Source organism: Hipposideros armiger, unplaced genomic scaffold (genome assembly GCF_001890085.2).
Source record: "Hipposideros armiger isolate ML-2016 unplaced genomic scaffold, ASM189008v1 scaffold_606, whole genome shotgun sequence".
Lineage (NCBI taxonomy): Eukaryota > Metazoa > Chordata > Mammalia > Chiroptera > Hipposideridae > Hipposideros > Hipposideros armiger.
The window spans coordinates 150289-173219 of NW_017731956.1; the positions used below are offsets into that span (position 1 = coordinate 150289).

At 33.2% G+C, this 22931-nt stretch overlaps 1 protein-coding gene across 2 annotated transcripts in view; it reads left to right on the forward strand.

Annotated features, from left to right (window-relative positions):
• The window catches only part of EEA1 (early endosome antigen 1), a 114621-nt gene that overhangs the window by 26979 nt on the left and 64711 nt on the right, over positions 1–22931 (forward strand). Inside the window, exons 3-10 of one of the 2 annotated variants that reach the window (XM_019624769.1) lie at positions 4784–4909; positions 9676–9803; positions 12644–12698; positions 12795–12860; positions 14947–14986; positions 16559–16672; positions 17310–17431; positions 18582–18737. In XM_019624769.1, coding sequence (XP_019480314.1) covers positions 4784–4909; positions 9676–9803; positions 12644–12698; positions 12795–12860; positions 14947–14986; positions 16559–16672; positions 17310–17431; positions 18582–18737 — 807 coding nt within the window. The remainder of the gene's footprint in view (positions 1–4783; positions 4910–9675; positions 9804–12643; positions 12699–12794; positions 12861–14946; positions 14987–16558; positions 16673–17309; positions 17432–18581; positions 18738–22931) is intronic. The other variant, XM_019624770.1, reaches the window with a different exon arrangement.

Below are 22931 nucleotides of genomic sequence, written 5' to 3' on the forward strand. Positions count from 1 at the left end.
CCCTGCTCCCTCTCAGATTTGTTTCCCTTTTACCCTGAGGTTGGCTTCCCACTTTGAACAAACTCTGAGTTTTAACACTGTGCTCTTTGCAGCCATCTAAATGGAATTTGAAATATCATGGTCTCCAGGACTTTAAAGAAATAGCCAGAAATAAAGCAATAGCTTGCTTTGGTACTCATTTATATCATGTTTTATATTTTATTACATATGTCAGATAACATTATATATTATATAGCATTATATATGTGTATATATGTATATATATACACACATATGTGTGTGTGTATATAGTATTGTCTTAGTCAATATGGTTTATTACAACAAAAGTACCATAGACTAAGTAGCTTAAACAACAGACATTTATTTATCACAGTTCTGGAGTCTGGGAAATCCAGGATCAAGGCTCCAGCTGATTTTGTGTCTGGTGAGGGCCTGCTTCCAGGTTCATAGATGGCTGTCTCACATGGCAGAAGGAGTGACAAAGGTCTTGGGTTTCTTTTATGAGTGCACTAGTCCCATTCATGAGGGCTCCATCCTCATGGTCTAATCACCTCCCAAAGGCACCACCTCCTAATACCATCACATCGTGGGTTAGGATTTCAACATATGAATTTTGGGGTATACATTCAGTCCATAACTAATATATAGAATGTACAATACTTAATGTAATAAGTGATAGTTTATATCATTTAGTTGTTATCAAGGCAGTTGTTTAGGCTATTTAGTATACTGTATTGCCAGAAGCAAATTTCTTTGTTCATGCTTTATCCCTTTCCAGTTTGGCTTCCATTGTCAGTACCCACTGAAACTACTCACCTACATAATGACAAATTCGATTTTTATTTTCCTGGTCCTTTGGCTAGAGAGAGCAGGCTTTTCTGTGGGCTTTTTTGGTAAGGGCCCACTGAAGTTTCCAGGTTGTCAGCTTCTCCAGCACCTAGTCTGGAGTATATGAAGCAAAAATAAAACCCAGGGTACTCACCTCTGGGTCATCCCTTGGGTCCTGAAATCCTTAGCTGGTCTGCCTTCTCTTTATCTTTCAGTCTTCTGATGTTTGTTTTACATGTAATGTCTAGGTATTTTAGCTTTACTGAGCAGAAGGAATAGGGAATGGTGCATCTATTCTATTTTGTCTGGAACTGGAAATCTGCCCCTTTAAGAAGTTGGATTTATTTTTTTTTAAATTATTGAATTGTAAGAGTTTTTTATTCTGGGTACAAGTCTTTTGACTGCCTCCTATTCACCCCATTCGTGAGGTTTATGGGGATGGCTGCACACATGGTTACCCCAACACTGGACACATGAGATCAAGAGCAGTTTATTAGTCACATGCTCACAGCCCTGGGGAGGAGGACATTGCATGCCATGCAGGGCCACATGAGGATTGCACTTGGGAACAAAATGAACAAGCAGTGGCTGTGAGAGTCAGGCTTTATGGTATCAAGAGAGTAAGGTGCCCTATGGTTCCTACAGGAGGATGTGATTGGCTTGTTTGAGTAATTCTGTGGGCTGACGGGCAACTGAAACCTTCTACTCAGGGATAAGCAGGCCCTATGCCTTCTGAAAAAGAGGATCATTTGACTACAGGACCTTATCTGCAGGGGCAGAGTGGGGAGGGGAACTTGCAATTAGGCCATTTGAAACCTTTCAGTTTTACCACTTGTCAAGGCAGCACATAATATGAGGCCTTAATTTTCGGCCTTACACCACAGTCAGATCTATGTGATATGGATATTTTCTCTCAGTTCATGGCTTACTTTTAATTTTGCTAATGGCATGTTCAAAGAGAAGTTTTTAATTTGGGGGAAGTCCAATTTGTCAGCCTTTTCATTTATGGTTAATGCACTTTGGGTCCGTCTATGAATTTTTTTCCCTACTCCAAGATTGCAAAGACTTTCTCTTATGCTTTCCTCTAATTAAAAAAAAAACAAGTCCTTTTAGGGTATAAATTTAAACCTGTGATTTATTTAAAATTCTTGTGTATGGTGTGAGATAGTGGTTGAGGTTCATTTTTTTTCCACATGGATATGGAAACCACACTTTTCCATATGGCTGTTTCATTACCATTGAAAGTGTTACCTTTTCCCATTGAATTACATTTTCACTTTTGTGAGAAATCAATTGACTTTATATGTGTGGCTGTATTTCTTTGTTCTTTATTATCTTTCATTGATCTTTATTTATATTTGTATATTTATGTTAATACTGTGTTGATTTCTCTAGCTTCATAGTAAGTCTTGAAATCAGATAGTTTGTCTTCCTGTTTTGTTGTTCTTTTCTAATTTGTTTTTACTTTTGCATTTTAGGTTTCTTGCATTTCTATATAAATTTAAGAGACATTCTATTAGGATTTTGATTAGGGTTATATATAATCTACAGATTAATTTGGGGGTTTAATATTGAATCTTCTAATCCTTACACACTGTGTAATTCTATTTCTTTAATTTCACTGAGCCGTGTTTTGTAGTTTTCAATAGAAAAGTGTTATACATCTTTTATTAAATTTATTTCTTGGTAATTTTTGTTTTTTCATATTAGTGTAAATGGTATTACTTGTAATTTTATTTTCCATTTGTTTGTTCCTATGATACCAAAGCATAATTAATTTTTGTATGCCTATCTTTTATTTTACAATCTGGCTAAATTCATTCATTCATTTCAACAAGGTTTTTTTGGGGGGTGAAGGTAGGTGTGTAAGGGTTCTCTAAAGAGAAACAGAACTAATATGTTCATATATATGTATATTCTCAGCACCATAGCATAATGGACAGAGCACAATAATCACACTCACTAAATACTTTTTGAATGAACTATTGAAAGATTTTATGTGGAAACTTACAGTGAAGAAACCAGAGTAAAATGAAAGGCATAAAGCTGTCATAGCAAAAAGATGCAATGATGCCTTCTTTTATTCTGTAGTTCTAGCACTTGGGACTGTGGTTATCTGAAGGACATTCCTTTCATCATTTAAAAAAAAAATTGAATTCATATTCCTCACTTTCATCTCCTGGCTAATCTCCTTTAAGGGTTGTTAACAAAAAGAATAATGATACTAATGACGGCCAACATTTTTTGAATATTTTCTTTGTACCAGGTGCTGTGATAAGTACTTTGCATGTATTATCTCTTTTAATTCTCATGAGACCCATATGAAGTAGTTGTTATTGTTATCTCATTGAACAGATGAGGAAATTGAAGGTCATAAAGGCTACTAGGAATAGTGTGAATCTACATTCAAGTCCAAGCCTAGCTCTTAACTGCTACCCTATCTTGCCTCTCACTTTGGAACCTTGTTTGCAGCCTTCCTTTCCTTCCTTATTGTCTGTCCTAAGTGACGTTAGTGACTCAAAGACCATCCTAGCCTCCCAGTTCTTAATGTTATCAATGCCAATGGCAGTACATACCTTTTACCTTACTACAAGGCAGAATGATTTCACCTGAAATGTTAAAATCCTGTCTCCCATTTCTTACCAGAAGTGTTTATCCCCTTAAAAACTTTATCATATTTTCACTACTTAACTGTGTCCTTGTTGAGTATTTCAGGTTTTATTTCCTATCTTTTCTTGTGGCCTTTCAACCTTTCCATGCTTCATTTTCTTTCCTTTCTAATCACACATTTAATGTCACTCTTGGTATTGGTGAACACTCACCATGTCTCAGACACTGTACTAAATAAGCATTTTACCTACTAAACAATAAATCTAGGAGAATAGGTGCTAATATCAGCCCCATTTTATAGATGAGGAAACTGACATTTGGCAAGTAGAGTGATTTCCTTGAGCTCGTAGTCAGCATAGATTGAGATTCAAATCCTCATTTATTTTTGATACCAAAACTCATGACACTATGACTTTTATAACCTATTGTCCATCACCACTGTCTTCATTTTGTTAACTTTTCCCCTGATGCTGTTAATTCCTCTGTTATCTCGTCCTACTGTTCCTATCTGACAAAATCCTAAACCCTAGATCACTATAACAGCACACATTTTAAAATACCGTTATTGTTAGGTATAGGGCAGGGGTCAGCAAACTGGCTCATGAGCCACATGCGGCTCTTTGGGTACGTACATGTGGCTCTGAAGTAAAATTGAAAATGAAAATAAAATTATCATAGTTTCATTTATAAAATTTTTAAAGGATATTATTCACATAATGGTGATTTCATTTGTTTTATGGCTCTCGAATAAATTTTAAATTTGTGAGGGACAGGGTTGGCTCTTCTGTCTCAAAAATTTGCCAACCCCTGGGCTAGGGAATTTGGGAGATTGTTTTAAAATGATATTATTTGGCTCGAAAAGTAGAATGAAGGGTCACCTACTGGGAATTATGGGTGTGGGCAAGAATGGGATCTCAGGCTAGTGAAACATGGTGAAAAATAAAAATTGCTTTCATTATAAGAAATTTTGTTTAGAATATTATATCACATAAAGGTATTTGTTATATCTACTAATCATTTTTTGATCTAAAATAAAAGCTAACTTGCTAATAATAGCTCAGGATAAAATGTCATAAACAAAAATAATAATAATAATCCAACTAAAGCAACTGGTTACTATAATTTTTGAAAAATGAACCAATGGTAATTCACAGCATGAAAACTAATTTTAGAAGTCCTACTTTGTATAGATCTTTCACCTTTTATGCAGTTACTACCTGAACATATTTTTTACATATCTAAGAGACATACTAATTATTTTCCTGTTATGTTTATTTTCATTGTCTGTATTTTGTCTTATAAATAACTTTTTATGTACATCCTCCTAAAAGTTGTTGTTTCACAGGGTTTCATCTGCCCATTATGTATGAAAAGATGTATAACTGCTATTGATTTGTCGGAGCATTACCAGAAAGTGCATGCTGAAAATGAAACAAGAGGACAGGAACTTCTTAATAACTCCAGTGTTACTGTGGGTCCTGTATATTTTGTTTTAGCAACTTGGTTATGGGTTGCTCAAAATAGCTCTGTTTTTCCTTGCTTTGGTGTTGCTTAACTTTTTATGCTACAAGGGAATATGGATTGCTTTAATTATGCATGCTTTAAAGAAAGTTCAATAAGGAAAAGAAGCTCTTTGGAAGTCGGCTTCGTTTCTCTTACTGTTTGCAGCTGTCTTTTTGTGAATCTGTAAATATATATAAAAGTTTAAGTTAATATCTTTGTGTAAATTTTGTCATGAAATTTGTAATATAATGTGAATATTTTATTTCAACATTTGTAAGTTATATCTTTATTACATAGGTAATGTTTTACTAATTGAATGCATTAAAATGCTTTAGGTTAAAATGCTTTACTCTTACATAGAAAGAAGACTTTAAATATGAACTTCTACTGTCTTTATTTGGGAAAATATACAGCAATTGAACCTGGATCTCCCACTGTCTCAATCTTTGTTTTGAGTCTCCAGACCCGAGGGAGGTGACAGATTGACACACAGCCATCATTAACAGTGGATTGCATAAGTGTTTCTCAGCAGTGTGTGGAGCTGGTACATATCTAAGGCGGGGAGTAGGACCCAGTGAGGGGAAGTGTTGTCCATTTTTAGGCTGGAAAAAGTTTCTCAGATGATCCTGATATATCTGTTATCTCTTTCCTCTGAAAATTACTACAGCATTCTAAAGAAAGAGAGAGAGAGAGAGAGAGAGAGAGAGAGAGAGAGAGAGAGAGCGCTTTTCTTTTGCTTTTACAAATCTTACAAAAGAACGAAACTTTTTGTACTAGGAAAGAAAGACTAAAAATCAGAATAACTTTTTTTTGTGGGGAGGTTATGTGTATAATAAGGAAACAATCTCACCAAACATTCATTTATTTAGCATATTAATAGAGTACCTCTTAGTGCTAGGCATTTTGGTAGGTAAAGGAGGTAACAAGATAACTAAGATATGATCTCTACCCTAGGAAGTTCTATGATCGATGTTATTTGCAAAATAAGTGCAATGGCTAATTCTCCTTGAGGAGAACTCTGGAAAAATGTCACCGGGAAACAGTTAAACCAGACATTCTCTAGGGTGATGGGGAAAATGGTATATATAGGAGGGCATCAGTTAAACTAGCTGGAGCAGTACGAGCAAAGATAGAGGCATGAAAGAGTCTTGGAACTCTGCTTAGCATTTTACTAGTTGTCTTCCTTTCAGATCGTATGGGTCAACTTTTCTTCTTTATGGGTTAGCCAAAATTAAAAGTGATAATCTCACCTATGTGTCACTTAAATAAGAACTTCCCTTTTAATTCAAAAGACATTTGATACAACAGAAATTCATAAGTATCAAGGTAACATAAGTTCTTAGCTGTAGTGGATTTGAGAAAGGATTACAAAAAACTGAAATCTAAAAGGAAGGAATTTATTGTTTTTAATCTTAAGTAAACTGTGTTTGGGGGGGTTAGTTTTTTTTTGGAAGTTGGTGAAAAATTTGGAATGATTAAGGGAAATTAATGTAGCTGGCTATATTTAGTGTTTTATTATTTGCTCACAGTACTTTTGTGGAAGTTATCTATCCAGCAACCTCAATCTCCTTGAAGAAAGTTTAGAAAAAATAGAGGCAGAATCTCTTAATGTGTAGAATTAGTATCACAAAGTCCTTGAACTAAAGATCCTGTACTTCATTCATGGGACATCACTCAGGCACTCATTCTGAGCTTATTTTTTGTCTTTTCTTTTTAAATGAGTGATGTAGTTCTAGTAAAGTTTCCCTTCATCGACCCTTTCTATCAATAGGAGGCTAGTATTGCTAGAAATACGAGGTATGATAAAAAAAATACAGTGAATGCTGCTGCTTGTAACATCAAGGTGATATTAATTGTGTTTTTTGAACTTGATGGCATTGTGCGAGCTGAGTTTGTACCCAGAAACATTATGGTGAGCTCTGAATATTACAAGGGCTTATTAGAGCATTTAAGAAATGATGTGCATACAAAATGGCCTGAGAAATGGGCAGATGTTTCAGTCTCCATCATGACAACACTCCGTGTCACACATTGCTTCTAGTAGACAGCAATTCCTGTCAAATAAAATCATACGGTGTGTCCTCATCCACCTTATTCACCAGATCTGGCACTGTGCAACTTTTGGCTCTTCCCCAAAGTCAAAATGATTCAGAACATCCAAGCAGCCACGAGAGCGCAACTACACTCACTTAAAGAGGACTCCCAGAACTGCTTCAGAAAGGGGCAAGAATGATGGGATAAGTGTGTTTGAAGTGAGGGGGATTAAAGACAATGAGTCTTTTACTGTAATAAATTTTTTAAAATTTAAGCATTCACCTTATTGTTTGATTACACCTTGTAGCATGTAAATAATTTTTAGATATCATGTTGAAAGACACAACAGGGTGTAGGAAAAACTATAAAATGTGGGTACAGGAATTAAAGAGGCTTGCCAGAATTAATAGAATGGATGATACCCAAATCAGTGATTAATATATATGCCTCTGAGACATTAAGCAAACGTTTAGTATCATCTATATAAGAAGGTGAGGAAGTATATATGTTTTAGAAAAAATTATTTTTATTATTAATGTTTTTAAATTAGAGTTTTATTTAAACATGCAAGCTCTAATCACATGGAAAATTCACTTAGGGATTATTTTTATAATTAAATATATATTACTGAATTTCTAAAATTTCTCTTTAGGGATAGATGAATCAGGTCTTTCTAGACAATTAACTTGGTAATATTTAGAAGCTTTAAGATGGTATGGCATACCATAAGCTTTCTGGCATCCTCAGGTACCTAGAGTCAAAGCTTGGAAGTAGATAAAATAGCCAAAAAGCCAAAGTTATGAAAACTAAATAATGTTATCGGGATGTGGGGTTCTCTGAGGAGCAGTCTATAATTTGCCGTCTATGTATTAGCAGAAGTTGAGACACAAAAGAGACATGACAGGCTGAATGTTATAGTGGTACATGTACAGTTGCACTAAAAGCATGTCAACTAGTATGGTATAACAGTTACTAGATGGAAGTTATAAGAATGCCAAATTAAGCATAATGTAGAGCCATTATGAAACATGATGGTAGGTAAGAGGTGGTTTTAAAGAAAGAACATAACACATAGACTAGGAGCATTCATTCATTCAGAAGACTGTGCTGAGTACCAAATATCTCTGCAGCCTCATGGCATTACTCTTATTTTCAAAGGTGCATCCTGAGTACAAGTCTCTTTGCTCATTTCAGGAATTCCGTATGGGGTCACTGCATTCATTCACATGTTGTGACCCTGACCTCACTCTGGATCTGTGATCACAGCACATCTCTGTATCCCAAATACAGCATGCCTGTGTTTCATACCTCTTCCTGCTTCTTTGTTTATACTACTCCATTTGCTTTAGGAATACCTTTCTTTTACTTCTCACAAGTAACCAACCATCTACTCATTCCAGTGTCTAGTATAAGTTACATGTGTATGTATGTGTGTCTGTGTATTTTTTGTAAAACATAATGTGTACATGTATCAGTTTATGTTTTGTAAAACATTAACTGCTGCCACAGGCAAAGCTGGATACCTCTTCTCCTGTGTTTCTATAGTTCTTCACTTATACTTGTGTTATGGCATTGTTTGGTAATGTATGTCTACATAACAGCATTGCCAATATTCAGTGAGCCTTGATTCTGCCACATAATGTGCATAAAGGATAAATGAGGATATGCTATTTGCATAAAACCCAACAAAGGAGAAGAATTTTTATTTATTTATTTTTAGTTTTTACATGTTCAGAGTCCTTATTGCTTAGCTCATTCTTTCCCTAGGAAGGTTTGATCATCTGCAAGCTGTTAAAACTCTTCTGATTTTTTCACCAAGTTCTGTACTGCCAGGTTCATTAATAATTCATTAAATAAATATACAATGTAGAAAATATATAGTATGTTAAAATTCTACGTTAGTCCTTAGGGAAACACAGATGAAAAGCTCCAATGTGTTGTGTAATATAGTGGACATAGAAACTTGACAAGCTAATGAGGATAGTGCTGGAAGAAAAATGCAGTATACACAAAGGCACTGAAATGTGAGGTACCATGGTGTGTTCAGCGAAACAAAAGTGCTTTAGTATTGTTGAAGCATATTGTATATAGAGTGTGAAGTGTCAAGAGATCATTGGGAGAATAGTCATGCAGGACTGTGTATTCCATAACCATATAATAATTCTGGGATTATTTCTAAATTCTTTGTTTTATGGGACTATATATTAATTTTAGGCTTTTGCAAAACTGTAATCTTAGGTTAGCAAGGAAATTTACTTCTCAACCATTGTAAATACTCTGTGATAATTCTGAACTATATACTATATTACCTTTTTCTTCAGTGATCAGAATCCTATGAAGTAGGTTGGATTATTTTACTAATGGGACCATCTAGAGAGGGAGGATATAATGGCAGATCTTCTCAACCAGTCTTATAGATTAGAACTAACTTCTCAGATTAGAATTGTATATTAGAGCCATTAATTTATTCAACCTAAAAGAGGACTGTAAGGACTTTCTTCACATTTTGTAAACTCCATGCAGAATAGACAGTGACGAACCTTTGTACAGTACCAGAATTTGGGATTTGTACCACAAATTATAACTTACTTAATGCCATCATTAAGTGAACAAGACACTTTACTATATTTCATAATATACAGATTATTATTTTGTAATATTAAATACTATTTTGAAATCTTTTTCTCCCTTTTTCTACAGGGTTTCATATGTCCCCAGTGTATGAAATCTCTTGGATCTGCTGATGAACTTTTCAAACACTATGAGGCAGTTCATGATGCTGGTAATGATTCAAGTCATGGAGGAGAGGCTAACCTTGCTCTGAAGCGGTACAGTATAATAGTTTGAAGTGTAATGTTGTTATGAATGCATGTAATGTTTAGTCATGAATATTTAGTTTGTGAAAATAGTAGTATTTTTGTATTACTTAATTTAAATCTGCCCTTGTTTAGCATGGCCTTCCTCCTCTTTTGTTATAACCTATTTTGTGCTTGACCAGCTATCTATACCAGCATCTACAACGTGGTCCAGAAATTATATTTTTAATGAAGATTGTGAGTTATCAAAAAGTTAATTTACATTTAGTATATTCTGTTTAATAAAGAATGATTTGCTTTGTTTACAGGATTTTATAGTAAGTTGTTAAGATAATGAATTTAGCCAAGAATTAAAATTTAATAATTATTTTAAAAATTTTCTTTTATAATCACCAATATAACAATAAGCACACATACACATTCTGCTTCTTGACAATTTGACCATTTTAAGAATTAAATTAAACTAAAATATAATTACTTAGAACAGCACTCAACAATGTAACTTTGCTTTGCTTGTGTTATTGGTGAGAACTCCCATTATGATATTCTGAGCTAAAGAATGAGGTAAGGTGCCTTGGAGTTTTAAAGGGAAGGAAGGTCATATGCAGGATAAGAAGAGGAGATATTGAGTAATTAGAAGTTTGCCCTGCCTTAGGTCATAAATTGTTGTTATTATTTTTATAGAGGGGCTTAAATTTTTATAGCACTTAACTGGACACATTTCCATGTGTATGGGGTTTCTTTGGACATAGGCTAATGTTTCACTTGTAGCCTTAAAACCTGATGCTTTTATGTTGTGAGGTGTCTTTGAAGGTAGATGGGGGTGGGGTGGGAAGAGACTCCTTTACACCTTGGGGTACCTTGGACGGGTTGTTTCACATCAATGCAGATAAAGCTATTTCATTCTTTTTAAAGGCAGCATATAATTTCATCATTCTCCTATTGATGAGCATGTAGGATATTTCCAGTGTTTTGAAATTACAAATGATGTGATATATGTCCTTGTGGATGTGTCATTTGCACATGTTTGAGTACATCTGTAAGGTAAATTTCTAGAAGTGGAATTTTGGATAAAATTTTCCTTTAACATTTTGATAGATGTTGCCAGTTGTTTTTGTAAATATCCTAGGTTGGTTTGATATGTTATACATTTCAGAAGATTTTCTATTTAGGCAAATTATTTTAACAAATTTATTGAAGTGACACTTTAAAAAGATTAATTGGAGCAACTGAACCCACCAAATTAGAAGTTGAATTGGAATTATCTTCCTTGGAATTTCATTACATTTTACATGCGTCGTTTAAGTATATTGTTACTAATTCCTTTCTTCATCATCTTAGTTTATACATAGAGTTGGAAGATTGATAAATAGTAGAGAAAACTTAAAGCACATCCACACTTTTCCATACATATGTGAAGACTAAGTGTCCTACAGTTGGCATGTGATTTCTATAAATCAGATTAGTTCATAGGACCACATGGGAGAGAGGGAGGGATGGACATACACACACACACACACACACACACACACACACACACACACACACACACACCAGAAATGAAAATTTTACAAGAAAATAAATTTTAAGAGTCAACAAAAGTAGCTGTAATCTATTATTGAATTTTACTTTTGTATTCAGAGAATTAAAGACTTTATCTCAGAGTTTATCTGCATCATGAAGCCCTTCTGGGTAGAAGTGACCACTGTCTTTATGCCTCTGTTTTTATTTCTGTCATAGAACTGATGGTAGTGATTACTTGTTTACCTGTTTACTTCTCCCATTAGAATGGACAACTTAAGAGTTGGCATAGACAACAAATGTCTGTTGAATACTGAATTAGTCTTTATGTATGAACATCTATAAGAGGTAGAGGACTTATTTCTCCCTCTGCTACATTTCTCTTATTGGGCAATTTCCCTTCCTTTTCTACTGTTAACCCTATTTCACAGATGAAGCTGACTCTGTCTTTTTATCCTCTGCCCCAGCCCTCATCCTAGGGAATAAATCACCCACCAGTATGTCCCATTACCTTTACCTGTCTGATAGTGCTTGTGCTGACATGGACTTAGTTTTCTCCATCATTAGAAATGATCGTGTTCTCCTATTTCCTTTATACTAGAAACAACTCATTTGAGTATTCCTAATCAACTCATTTCAGTTCTTGTGTCTTGTACCATGGCAGCCATTAGTATTGGCATGGAACAAGGAGAGTCCCTTTTATTCTTTTGTTGCTATTCATAATCCAACAGGGGGAGATATGTTCTTAACATCCAGAAGAATAATCCCAAAAGTGTTTTATTGTGAAATCTTTCCACATTAGGGCCTACAGTGGTTTTTTGCTCACCATTCTTTGTTACACTGACTTTTAGGTGAGGGAAACAGAATGTGAGAAGGTTCTGACAGGAAAGAGCATGTCAGACTCAAGAGAAAGAAGCCAATAACATTTTTTGAGCTAAGTGTGTAAAGGGGAGAGTGATAAGGCAGGGACTGTATAGTCTTTGTTAACGAATATGAATTTTATGCCAACTGCAGCAAGAAACCATTGATGCTTATTGTTGGTAAATTAATGGGAGATATTTTGCTGCTGGCTTAGCCCCTTGATAGTCAGTTAGATCATTATTTCCATGATAAAGTGTTTTCCATTTATAAACAATGAGCTTTAGGAATAAAATTATTTTCCTAAGGGTTTTATATATATGCCACTATACATGCAATCTACAGGAGTTATTATTTTTTAAAAGTTGAGAAAACTAAAATATTAATATACAGTCACTAGCCATGATTTATTAAGAGACAAGGTTGTTAACACTAACTATTAATTCTCTCCCCACTCCACCATTTATATTTAGAGATGATATAACACTACTTAGACAAGAGGTTCAGGACCTGCAGGCTTCACTTAAGGTAAGGATAAAAACAGTTTATTTGTTTATTTTCAGTGTTTCAGGTAATATATTTTCTAAAATTTGCTAATTAAAAATCTTTTTTTTTTCCCTTTAGGAAGAAAAATGGTACTCAGAAGAATTAAAGAAAGAATTAGAAAAATTTCAAGGACTGCAGCATCAAGTAATTGTTTTTAAATACTTGAATTGTGTTTATTAGTTGTTTGTTTTCATTGTTGAAAATTAAGCATAACACTTTTTTTTTGTAAGCAGGTGGCCTCATATAAATAATTTACTAATTTGTTTTCTGTGTTGAATAGGCTACAGTGCATATCCTTTGTAATTCTAATGAAGGCAAACAAATATATGGGAATCTAAGATGTAACTTCTCAAAGATGCTTCATTAAAAAATCAGTTGCCTGTGGATTGTTTTTTTTATATCAAGCTACATTATTCTATTCTAATAATGTATGTACATAGTTAAAACTATAGATTCAAACAATAGTGAAACTCTTCAAAGCATTTGTGTTTGTGGCAAGTTGGAAATGACTGAAATTTGTAGGGAAAGAACATTATTAACTATTATGGACTATTATAGTGGACGTTTGAAAATATGGAACTGTTTTATTAATAATGTTAGGTTTTAAAAACAGAATAAAAATATATATGTGTGCACACACAAAGATATTTATATACACACACACACACACACACACACACACATATGTATGTTATACTATATGACTTTACAAAGAAATAACGCAGAAAAAACCCCAAGAAAACCACTGTGGTATCAAAAGTGGTTATGTCTGCGTGAGATTCTTTTGATATCTTAGATTCTTTTATTTAGTTCAGTGTATTTTCTAAGTGAATATCTTAACCGATTATGATTTTTATACTAAAAAAGTCTTTTTGATTTTTAGTTTTTTCAACAAAAATTGTCATTTGCACTAGAATAGACAAAAACAAGTAAATGAATAACAAGATATCAGTCCTATTACTTCAGCTTCTATAATTGGGGTTGCATTAAAGAGGTTTTTAGTAATCTAAAATGCTTGTAGATCATTTACTCATTTTTTACATAGATGCTATTAACAATCAATCACACATAGGCAATATTATCTTCTGTACCTGAAAACAGAGAGGAAATTGCTCGTTACTTTTGAGATGACTGTTTCACATTTAATACATTAAATAAATTCCCCATAGTGCAAGGTGTAAATTGATTTGTTAGGAGATTTACTTTTGGGAGAAAATTCTTTGAAATATTGATGATTCTTAGCAATCAGTTTGTCCAAATACAATGTATAGGAAAATAAAGAGTTGGGTATACTATGAGATACTTTATTAAACTCTAGCAGATGCGTATAATTCTTTAGAATATGGACATAATGATGAGGCACTGTATTATTTGTTCCTAATGCATGTGATAAATGAAACCTTACAGAATATGTTCTTTCTGTTGCTTTTTATTTTATTTATTTTTTATTTTTTATTTTTTTTTTTTAGCTGAGCCATCCTGCCACCTGTTGGCAGCTCAGCAGCAGCTCAGCTTGGGCTGGGCATCGAACTGCTGTTGCACAGAGCTTGCACTCTTAAGCGAGCTCTTAACCAACTGAGCCACTCAGCCGGCCCTATTTCTGCTTCTTTTAATGATGATTTATAATCATGAATTAAAAATTTATGCTGTTAAAGCCAAATTTTTTATTAGTGATAGTTCCATGGCATATTTATCTTATGTAAATTTTTTCAAATATTATGGGATCGAACCTTGCCTGCTGACTTGAGTATTTGCTTTAGAATCTATATTTATAATTATAATAATTTATATTTATTACTGAATTTATGAAATACCATCTATTGCAAGATACAGTAATTTGTTATATGTTAATACAAAAACATTTTTTTTTTTTAGCTGAGCCATCCTGCTACCTGTTGGCAGCTCAGCGGCTGCTCAGCTCGGGCCGGTACTTGAACCGCTGTTGCTCAGAGCTCAAACTCTTGAGCGAGCTCTTAACCAACTGAGCCACTCGGCCGGCCCCCAAAACATTTTTAAAACCAGTAAACTGAAATTAAATTATTATGCCAGTCTGCCTACTGTTACCTTAGAGATCTGGAAGAATGTGAGCAGGGCAAAATTTAATTTTCATCAAAACACTGCTACTTACCTGACAGAATGTGGCTTTCATAGATTTTGTTAACATTGGCAATTATAACAGTATTGTCTTTTCTTCTTAATGCATTTGTTTATGTCTTTGTTTTTCATTGAGGAGTCTAAACCTGATGGATTGGTGGTTGATTCATCAGCAGGTAACTACTTAAAGAGATATTTTTTTTCATTTTTCTTTTTCTTCTTTCTCATCCTTTTTTACTTTTTTCTTTTTCTCTTATGCCTGGTATATGAATTTTGTTTTGTGGTTATACTTTATGGCTCTAAAATAGTGAACAGTCATATTTGAGATTTACAGATTTTGTTACCTATAAATTTCATACTTTAATCACTGTACTAAAATCTTAGTGTTTTCTTAGTGCATTATATTCTGAAGTTATAAATAAACTTCTGGACTATTACATTAATATTGTTTAATGAAAAGTTAAATCTGTGTTAAAGAGTGATGTGCGCTTTTTTTTTTTAAGGTTTTTTTGGGGAATTGGGGGAGGGGAACAGCATTGGGGAATTGGGGAAGGGGAACAGACAAGTTGCTGTCCTGTTGTTCTTCAGTCTAGTTGTGGAGGACGTTGCTTCACTGGCCCATGTTGGTATTATCATTGTGCCCTTCCCGGGTGAGGCAATCGGTCGGCTGCCTCTGGACGGCCGCTCATGGTGGCTTTTTGCAGCTCACACCGGCTGCCGGCTGCTCATGCTGGCTGCTGGCCACACACGGTAGCCCATGGCAGCCCACGCCGTCACTGGCGACTCATGGCAGCCCAGCTCCAGGTTGAGCTGTTGTTCACCATCTTAGCTGTAGAGAGCAGTGTCACTGGCCCTCATGTGAGATCCGAACCGGGGCCCTGCTGTTCAGAGCTGGCATCCCAAGCCAGCTCTTAACCAACACACCACTCGGCCGGCCCAAGAGTGATGTACTCTTTTTCTCTTGAAATAAAATGATAAAACTAGCATCTTTCTAACTGACTTTGTAACTGACTAAATTCTGTAATTAGAATGCTCCATGATGGTGTCTGCCAGGTTTCTCCACTGTAAAATTACTCTTTTGCTTTGTAGTTAAGAATCTTCTGGGTACTAGGTTTGTTAATATATGTAGAGAAATGATAAAGTAAATGCGGCAAAATGCTCATATTTGGTGGCATTTTGGTGAAAGATATATAGGAATTCTTTGTTCTAGTCTTGCAACTTTTTTAAAGTTTAAAATTATTTCAAAATAAAAAAAGAATGCTCAATGAATAATCAGAGTTATATTTTGAGGTTAATTTCCCTCTGAAATCTATTTTATTTATGAGACTGAAGTATGAAGAATTGACTGCATGTTTTAATTGATTATTTTATTAAACCATTTCTAATTTCATTTTGCATTAATAACAAATTTTATCAGAGAAGCAGAATATATTTTTTTGGTCATTTGACAGATATAATAGGAAAATAGCTGTGAAATATGAAATAAAAATAATTTTAAAACAAATATTTATAGACTATTTGGGTGTGATGCTAAATATTCATTTCATTTGTTTTACATGTTTGTAAATCATGACGTGTGCCTTAAATGAAACAAATGCTTAATTCTTGAAATGTGAAGATACTCCACTTTTAAATAGTAGTAGACACGTTGATTGTCTTTAACTACTGCAACAATTATGATGTTAGTAATAACAATTTAGCAAATGTAATTAACATTGTATTTGAACAAACACTATGCTTTTTTGTAGAACTACAGTCTTTAGAACAACAGTTAGAAGAAGCCCAAACAGAAAATTTTAATATTAAGCAAATGAAAGACTTATTTGAACAGAAAGCAGCCCAACTTGCCACCGAAATTGCAGGTATATTGAATAAGAATTTTTTAGCTAATACATCAGCTTCATTACCTTTTTTGCTATTATTTATCTTAGAAATAAACATTGTATTTTAGTGATAAAGCATTGGTTATAGACTGGTGATGATTACTAGAATTTAATAATGGGATTGATATATAAATTATTTTGTTTGTCATCCCACCTCCATCCTTCAAAGGACTGATTTTCTTTGTAGAATTCTTCTTGAATTTTAGAGAAGATGAATTTTCTTTGGGGGCATCTTAAAGGTTAACAAGTAACATTTTGAAGATGTTAAATCATACAGTATAGATTTAACATTTGTTTATAGTATCAGTTACATATATTATTTTTTAACTATGTGCTTTAGGTAAAAATATTATATGTGATTAAGTATATACTAAAATAACATTTAGTATAATTTATATAGTCAAAATCATTTGATTATTTTAAGTTCATTAATGTAATCAGAAGTATACTTTTATTGTATACATTTATGGTTATCTAAGAAGTGTGACTTTGAATTAAATTATATAATTATATACATATATGCACTGCCAGGTGCAGGAATTTATAAAACTATTCTTTCCTAGAGTTAATGTTGTGAAACTAATATATATATATATGTATATCTACCTTTAATTAGATATAAAGTCAAAATATGATGAAGAAAGGAGTCTTCGAGAAGCTGCTGAACAAAAAATGACACATCTGACAGAAGAATTAAACAATGCGGCAACTGTAATTCAAGATCTGACGACTGAACTGGTAATTTACAAACCATTTTTTTAGCATTTCTAAATTAAAAATGAAATACATGCTTTAATGAAAAATTTTCTAAAGTATAGCTTGAGTAAATGGAGGAAATTAATTCTCTACAGTTCTACCACCTTTGTATTGGGTTGTCGGAAAAGTCATGACGTATTTTTTCTATGTTTTTCATTGCAAAAATGCGTCATGACTTTTCCGACAACGCAGTATATACTGTGTATGACTTTTTAAATCAAAATGAAATTTTATGATACATAATTTATTACCTTAACATTTTTGTTGTTTCTATCTTAATATCATCTGTCCTTTTAGTAGTTTCCACATCTGCACCTCTGATCCTGACTTTCCCTTGCACTTCAGTTTTGTTTTTTGTTTGTTTTTTTTTAGCTGAGCCATCCTGCCACCTGTTGGCAGTTCAGCGGCTGCTCAGCTCCGGCCGGAACTCCGAACCGCTGTTGCTCAAAGCTCAAACTCTTGAGCGAGCTCTTAACCAACTGAGCCACTCGGCCGCCCTCAGCACTTTAGTTTTTTAAATCCACCAACTTTTAGGATACTTCTGATTGCATTTTTAGCTTTCATTTCAAATTCAACAAATACAGCATCAAGTCATCATATTTCGTCCATAATTGTATTTTTGTTATTGGTACTGTACATCTTCAACACTTTCCCTAGGCTTAACAACCTCGGATTTGTCCTTGACTCCTTTCTGTCCTTTATTTAGTACTCAATAAATATATGAATAAATGAATCACCTACATTCAACCTGCATCAAATCCTAATTATGCTTATATCAGCTCCTTCTTCATTTTTGTTACCAATTTCCTAGGATAGAAAATGAATCAACGTGCCATTTATCAACTGATTGTTATGACCGATGGGTGTAGTGTGTGGAGGAAAATATATAAAGCACTAACCATAATTTTGAATTTGCTATTTTGCACCTTGAGTGGTAATACTATTAAATATGAGGTAGAGTGGGAAGAGAAGAGGGTTTTGGGGGGAAGAAATCAGTGTTTGAAGTTTTGGAGTTCAATAATTCATATTAAAGATTGTTTTCATTTTTATTTCTTTGTAGTGAAACCATTTACAAATGTGTATTATTTTATCTTTTCACTGTAATTTTTAATTAACATCCCTTGCTTCACAGCTTCAGAGACCTGGTATAGAAGATGTTGCTGTGCTAAAGAAAGAACTGGTCCAAGTTCAGACACTAATGGACAACATGACCTTGGAACGTGAGAGAGAATCTGAAAAACTAAAAGATGAGTGCAAAAAGTTACAAGCAGATTATACTAACTCAGAGGTAATGAAGTTCAGTGTACTTAAATGTGATTAATATTAACATGTTTATACTGTTGAGAGAAGCCAGGATTTGAGATTTTTCTGAGTGACCTATCAAAAGAGTGTTTGCTTTGAGTAGCATTTGTATATAGTCATTATGGTCTGAGAGTCATTGTTATCTTTGCTTTATGTAGAGAAGAATTTTTGCATAAAAGAGTATTCTTCTATTTAATAATTGATATATATTGTGTTGAGATGACATTTAAAGTTAAGTGCTCCAGACTAGTCAGTAAGTGCTAATTAAGTTTATTTCAATTAGGTGTTAGGGATAAAGGAAGCATCTCTGATAAGTGATTCTCAAGTCTTGCTAGATGGTGTAACGGTGCATATTTCTTTATAAATCAGCCATTCCATCGAGTTGACATTTGCTTTCCTGTAATTTACATGCACTGGTTCCAGTTCTCCTCAGGAATGACACAGAATAAATTGTTTTTCTTTTCCACATGAGATATTTGAAGACTGTTCATATTTACTCTGAGTTTTTTCTCTTTTAGGATAAACATTCTCAGTTCCTTTTACCATTTCTAATACAACATAACTGACCTGTAAATACTTTATATAATTATGGTAGCATATGACAGATAAGCTCTATGATATGTAATAAATATATTTGCATAAAAGTGCTAGCCTTCATCCTTTTTACTGTATTATAGGAGATATTGTTATGACTACTATTATTTGCAGTTCATTAGCTCCCTCATGTGATATGGACCTCTGTTTTTTGTATTTCCAGTTTAAAACATAAAGTTATAGTGACCTTTCAATTTATTTTTAAGATGGTAATCTAAAAGCCACTTATTCATATTTAGTAATATATTAATGAACTATGGAGTATAAATATTATCGATAATCCATGTGATCCTTTAGTTTACCTCTTCCTATATCTTATCAATGGGGGAATGGTGAACGTTTATGGATATAGCATGCATAGATATATGAGGCTTAATGATGCTTAACACTTCAGACTTTAAAGTTTATGAATTTTAGGCCCAGATTTTCCCAAAGTGATCTTTGTATCCCAATAGCACATAATCCCATAATTTTTCAAACAATTTCAGGGAGTTCACGAAGTTACTGAAGACTGTTAAAAGCTCCAAATGTGTAATCAAGGAGAGGCTGATTCAAAGAAGTCTCCTGAGGAAAAATTCTATTTAGATAATGCTGAAGTAGAAATACTTTGGGTGAATCCAGTCATTTACTTTTGTCCTTCAATAAGAGTTACCTTTGATTAAATCTGCCTGCTAGCATTTCTCAAATTAAAAAAATAAAAGATAGTTTTTTGATTAAAAATTCCTTTAATGTCATTTGAAATTTCAAAACAAATGTAATAGGGTGATTAAAATTGAATCACAATAATGGTGGTTTTGGAATGTGTTTGTTTTAAAGTGCAATCCTCTCTGACCTTTTCCAGCTGAGAATTTTATGGAGTTATACTTGTTATACAAGTAGAATTTGAACAAAGAGAAGAAATTTATATATTTACTTGTATTTTGGGAAAAATATGTCAGAAGATATTTTTGAGTAATGCTTTATTTAAAAATTGCTCTAATATGCAAGATTTTTGTAAATTTATATTTTTATTCATGTAGATTAAAATAGCTTTCTATGTAATGAGAAGAGGGTCATTTAATATGAAATAGGTATAACTAGAGTTATAAAAGATTTGAAGTGAAAGGAATTAGTAGTGTCTTCCCACATTGTCCTCCTGTCAACAGGGGTGATGGTAGGAAACAGTGACTTTTTTTCCCCTAGAAAAGATGTTTCTAGGAAAGAAGAGAAATGGCTTAGAAATTTATTCTTTGGATCTTCTTTCAGGTTTTCATAAAATTTAATCTTTTCAAGTGTTTTGAAGTAAATTTGAAAATAAAGGGATTTATTCTTGCTGAATAATTGGTGATTTAATATTTCATTATGTGTTTAGTAAAACACAGATAATATTTACTCCCTACTTAGTTAATTAATAGATATATATATAGTCGTTGAAACCTCAGATTGTGTTGAAATATCTTGAACGACTTTAGAAAATCATAGCATAAGAGTCAGAGTAATATTATTAGAAACAAACTCTTACCTTTTGAGCACCACTAGTTTTGAATACTATTCTATGCACTTTAAATATGTGGTCTCACTTGTTTCTTTTAACCCTGTGAGTTAAGTACTGTATTAAGTTTGTTTTATATGTAAGGAATCTGAGACTCAATGAGGTTAAAATCTTACTCAAGGCCATGTACCTAATATAAAGAAGCTAGGATTATCCAAAGCCTGTTTTCTTTCTGTATCATGTTATCTCCCATTTTAGTTGGCCTGATGGTTTGTAAATTTGTGCTAATTAATCTTGACCTAATACTCATTGTTATTACTTTTTATATCTTGCTATGTTGTATGTTGTAATATATATGAGTTTAGTTTAAAGTAACTTTTGATTTGTGTCTCATACCATTTTTATATGTAAAAAAAATTACTGTCTAAGTACTCCATCTCATTTATTGTTTATAACTCCATTTGTTTTTAGCTTCTGCTTTCTCTTTAAATAGATAGCATGTACTTTATTAATTTATTAATATTCAATTCTGTTTATTTTCAGTTAAGTATATTGGTAAATTATAGCACTTAAAGAGCTTAATAGAAAAAATTTTATTTTATGTATTACTACTTTACTGAGTTTAAATATTGGCATTAGAAATAAAACACATTAAAAGGAATTAAAGAAACTAAAAAATGCAATGACTTATTTGGTATCCCTTGTTGAGGCTGAAGATATATAATCTGGTGTATATTGTTAAATATATCCTTATGTTTCATTACTTTCACTAAATATATACCTTAGGAATTCATTGACAGATTTTTTTAGGGGGTGTCTAGATATTTTAGAAGGCATATAGAAAAATTACTCATTCTAAAGCACTTCAAAGTACTTTATAAATACTAATTAGCTATTTTACAAATCAGAAACTAAGGATTCAAAGCTTAAAAAGTAGTATTTCTAAAAATCTACATTACTGAAAATATAAAAGCTGTAATCAACTTATATTTAGTTTGGTCTTTAATGGAAATTATTTTTAAAGAATCTTACGTATATTCCAAATAAACTTATTTGAATTCCAGTTTTAAAAGCTAAACTGTTGACAAAGATATGGAATAAGTATAATATACTCAGCAGAGATTTTAACGAGAATACTTAAGTATGTTTTAAAAGTATGCTGTTATAAGAGATCAGAGTTAGCACCATGTTTTGACATTTTTATTGTGTGTTCAATGTGTACTTTTGTCAGTCTTGTTTTCCACCTTTCATCCATCATTTTATTTATTTTTTTCTGCTTTCTTATGGAGGTGCTTAAACTTGAGGTAATGTGTTTTTGGAAGGCTTTTAATATTAGTAATACTTTTAATATAGTATGTTTATCGTCATATGACAATATTGTGTATTAAGGCAATATCAGAAATTTGAAGATATGCTCATTTTTGTTTTTATTATTCAAGCAAATTTCCAACCATCTTTAAATGATTATTTACTAAAAGTAGTAGACTATTAGGACAATAACTATAATTCTAAACTACTAGCAGGATGTTTGCTCGAAAAAGCTTTCCTTGATTATTTTGTAATTTAAAGTCTTTTAGTAAAAATTCAATGTTGAATTCAATAGTGTGGCTTCAAGGAATACAAACTATAGGGTCTGATATACAGTTTCTATGGAAACAAATATATTAACTTCTTGGAGATAGAATCACTCATTCCTTTGGAGAGTATCTTTCGAATGCCAGAGTGTCAGCAGCTATTTTAGATGTGGGGAATGTAACAGTGAATAAGACAGAGTGCCTGCTCTCATAAAGCTTACATTCCTTTGTGGAAGCCAAACAATATATAAGTAAACCAAATCATGATAGAAAGTCAGTTAATGCTGAGTGCTATAAAGAAAAACAAAGCAGGGGATGCAGTAGTGGAGCTGGCAGTAATGTGGCACCATTTTAGATAGAATGATCAGGGAAGGTCTCCTGGAGGAGGGTATGTGTGAGAAGAATGAAGGAAGCAGGCATCAGATTGAAGAACTGGGAGCTGGAGAGGCAGTGCAAGCAAGCGCTAAAGCCTTCAAGGCACAGGTGAGCTTGGCCTGGTAGAGAGGGAGGAAGGGGAGTGTGGCCAGAGCAGAGCGCCTTC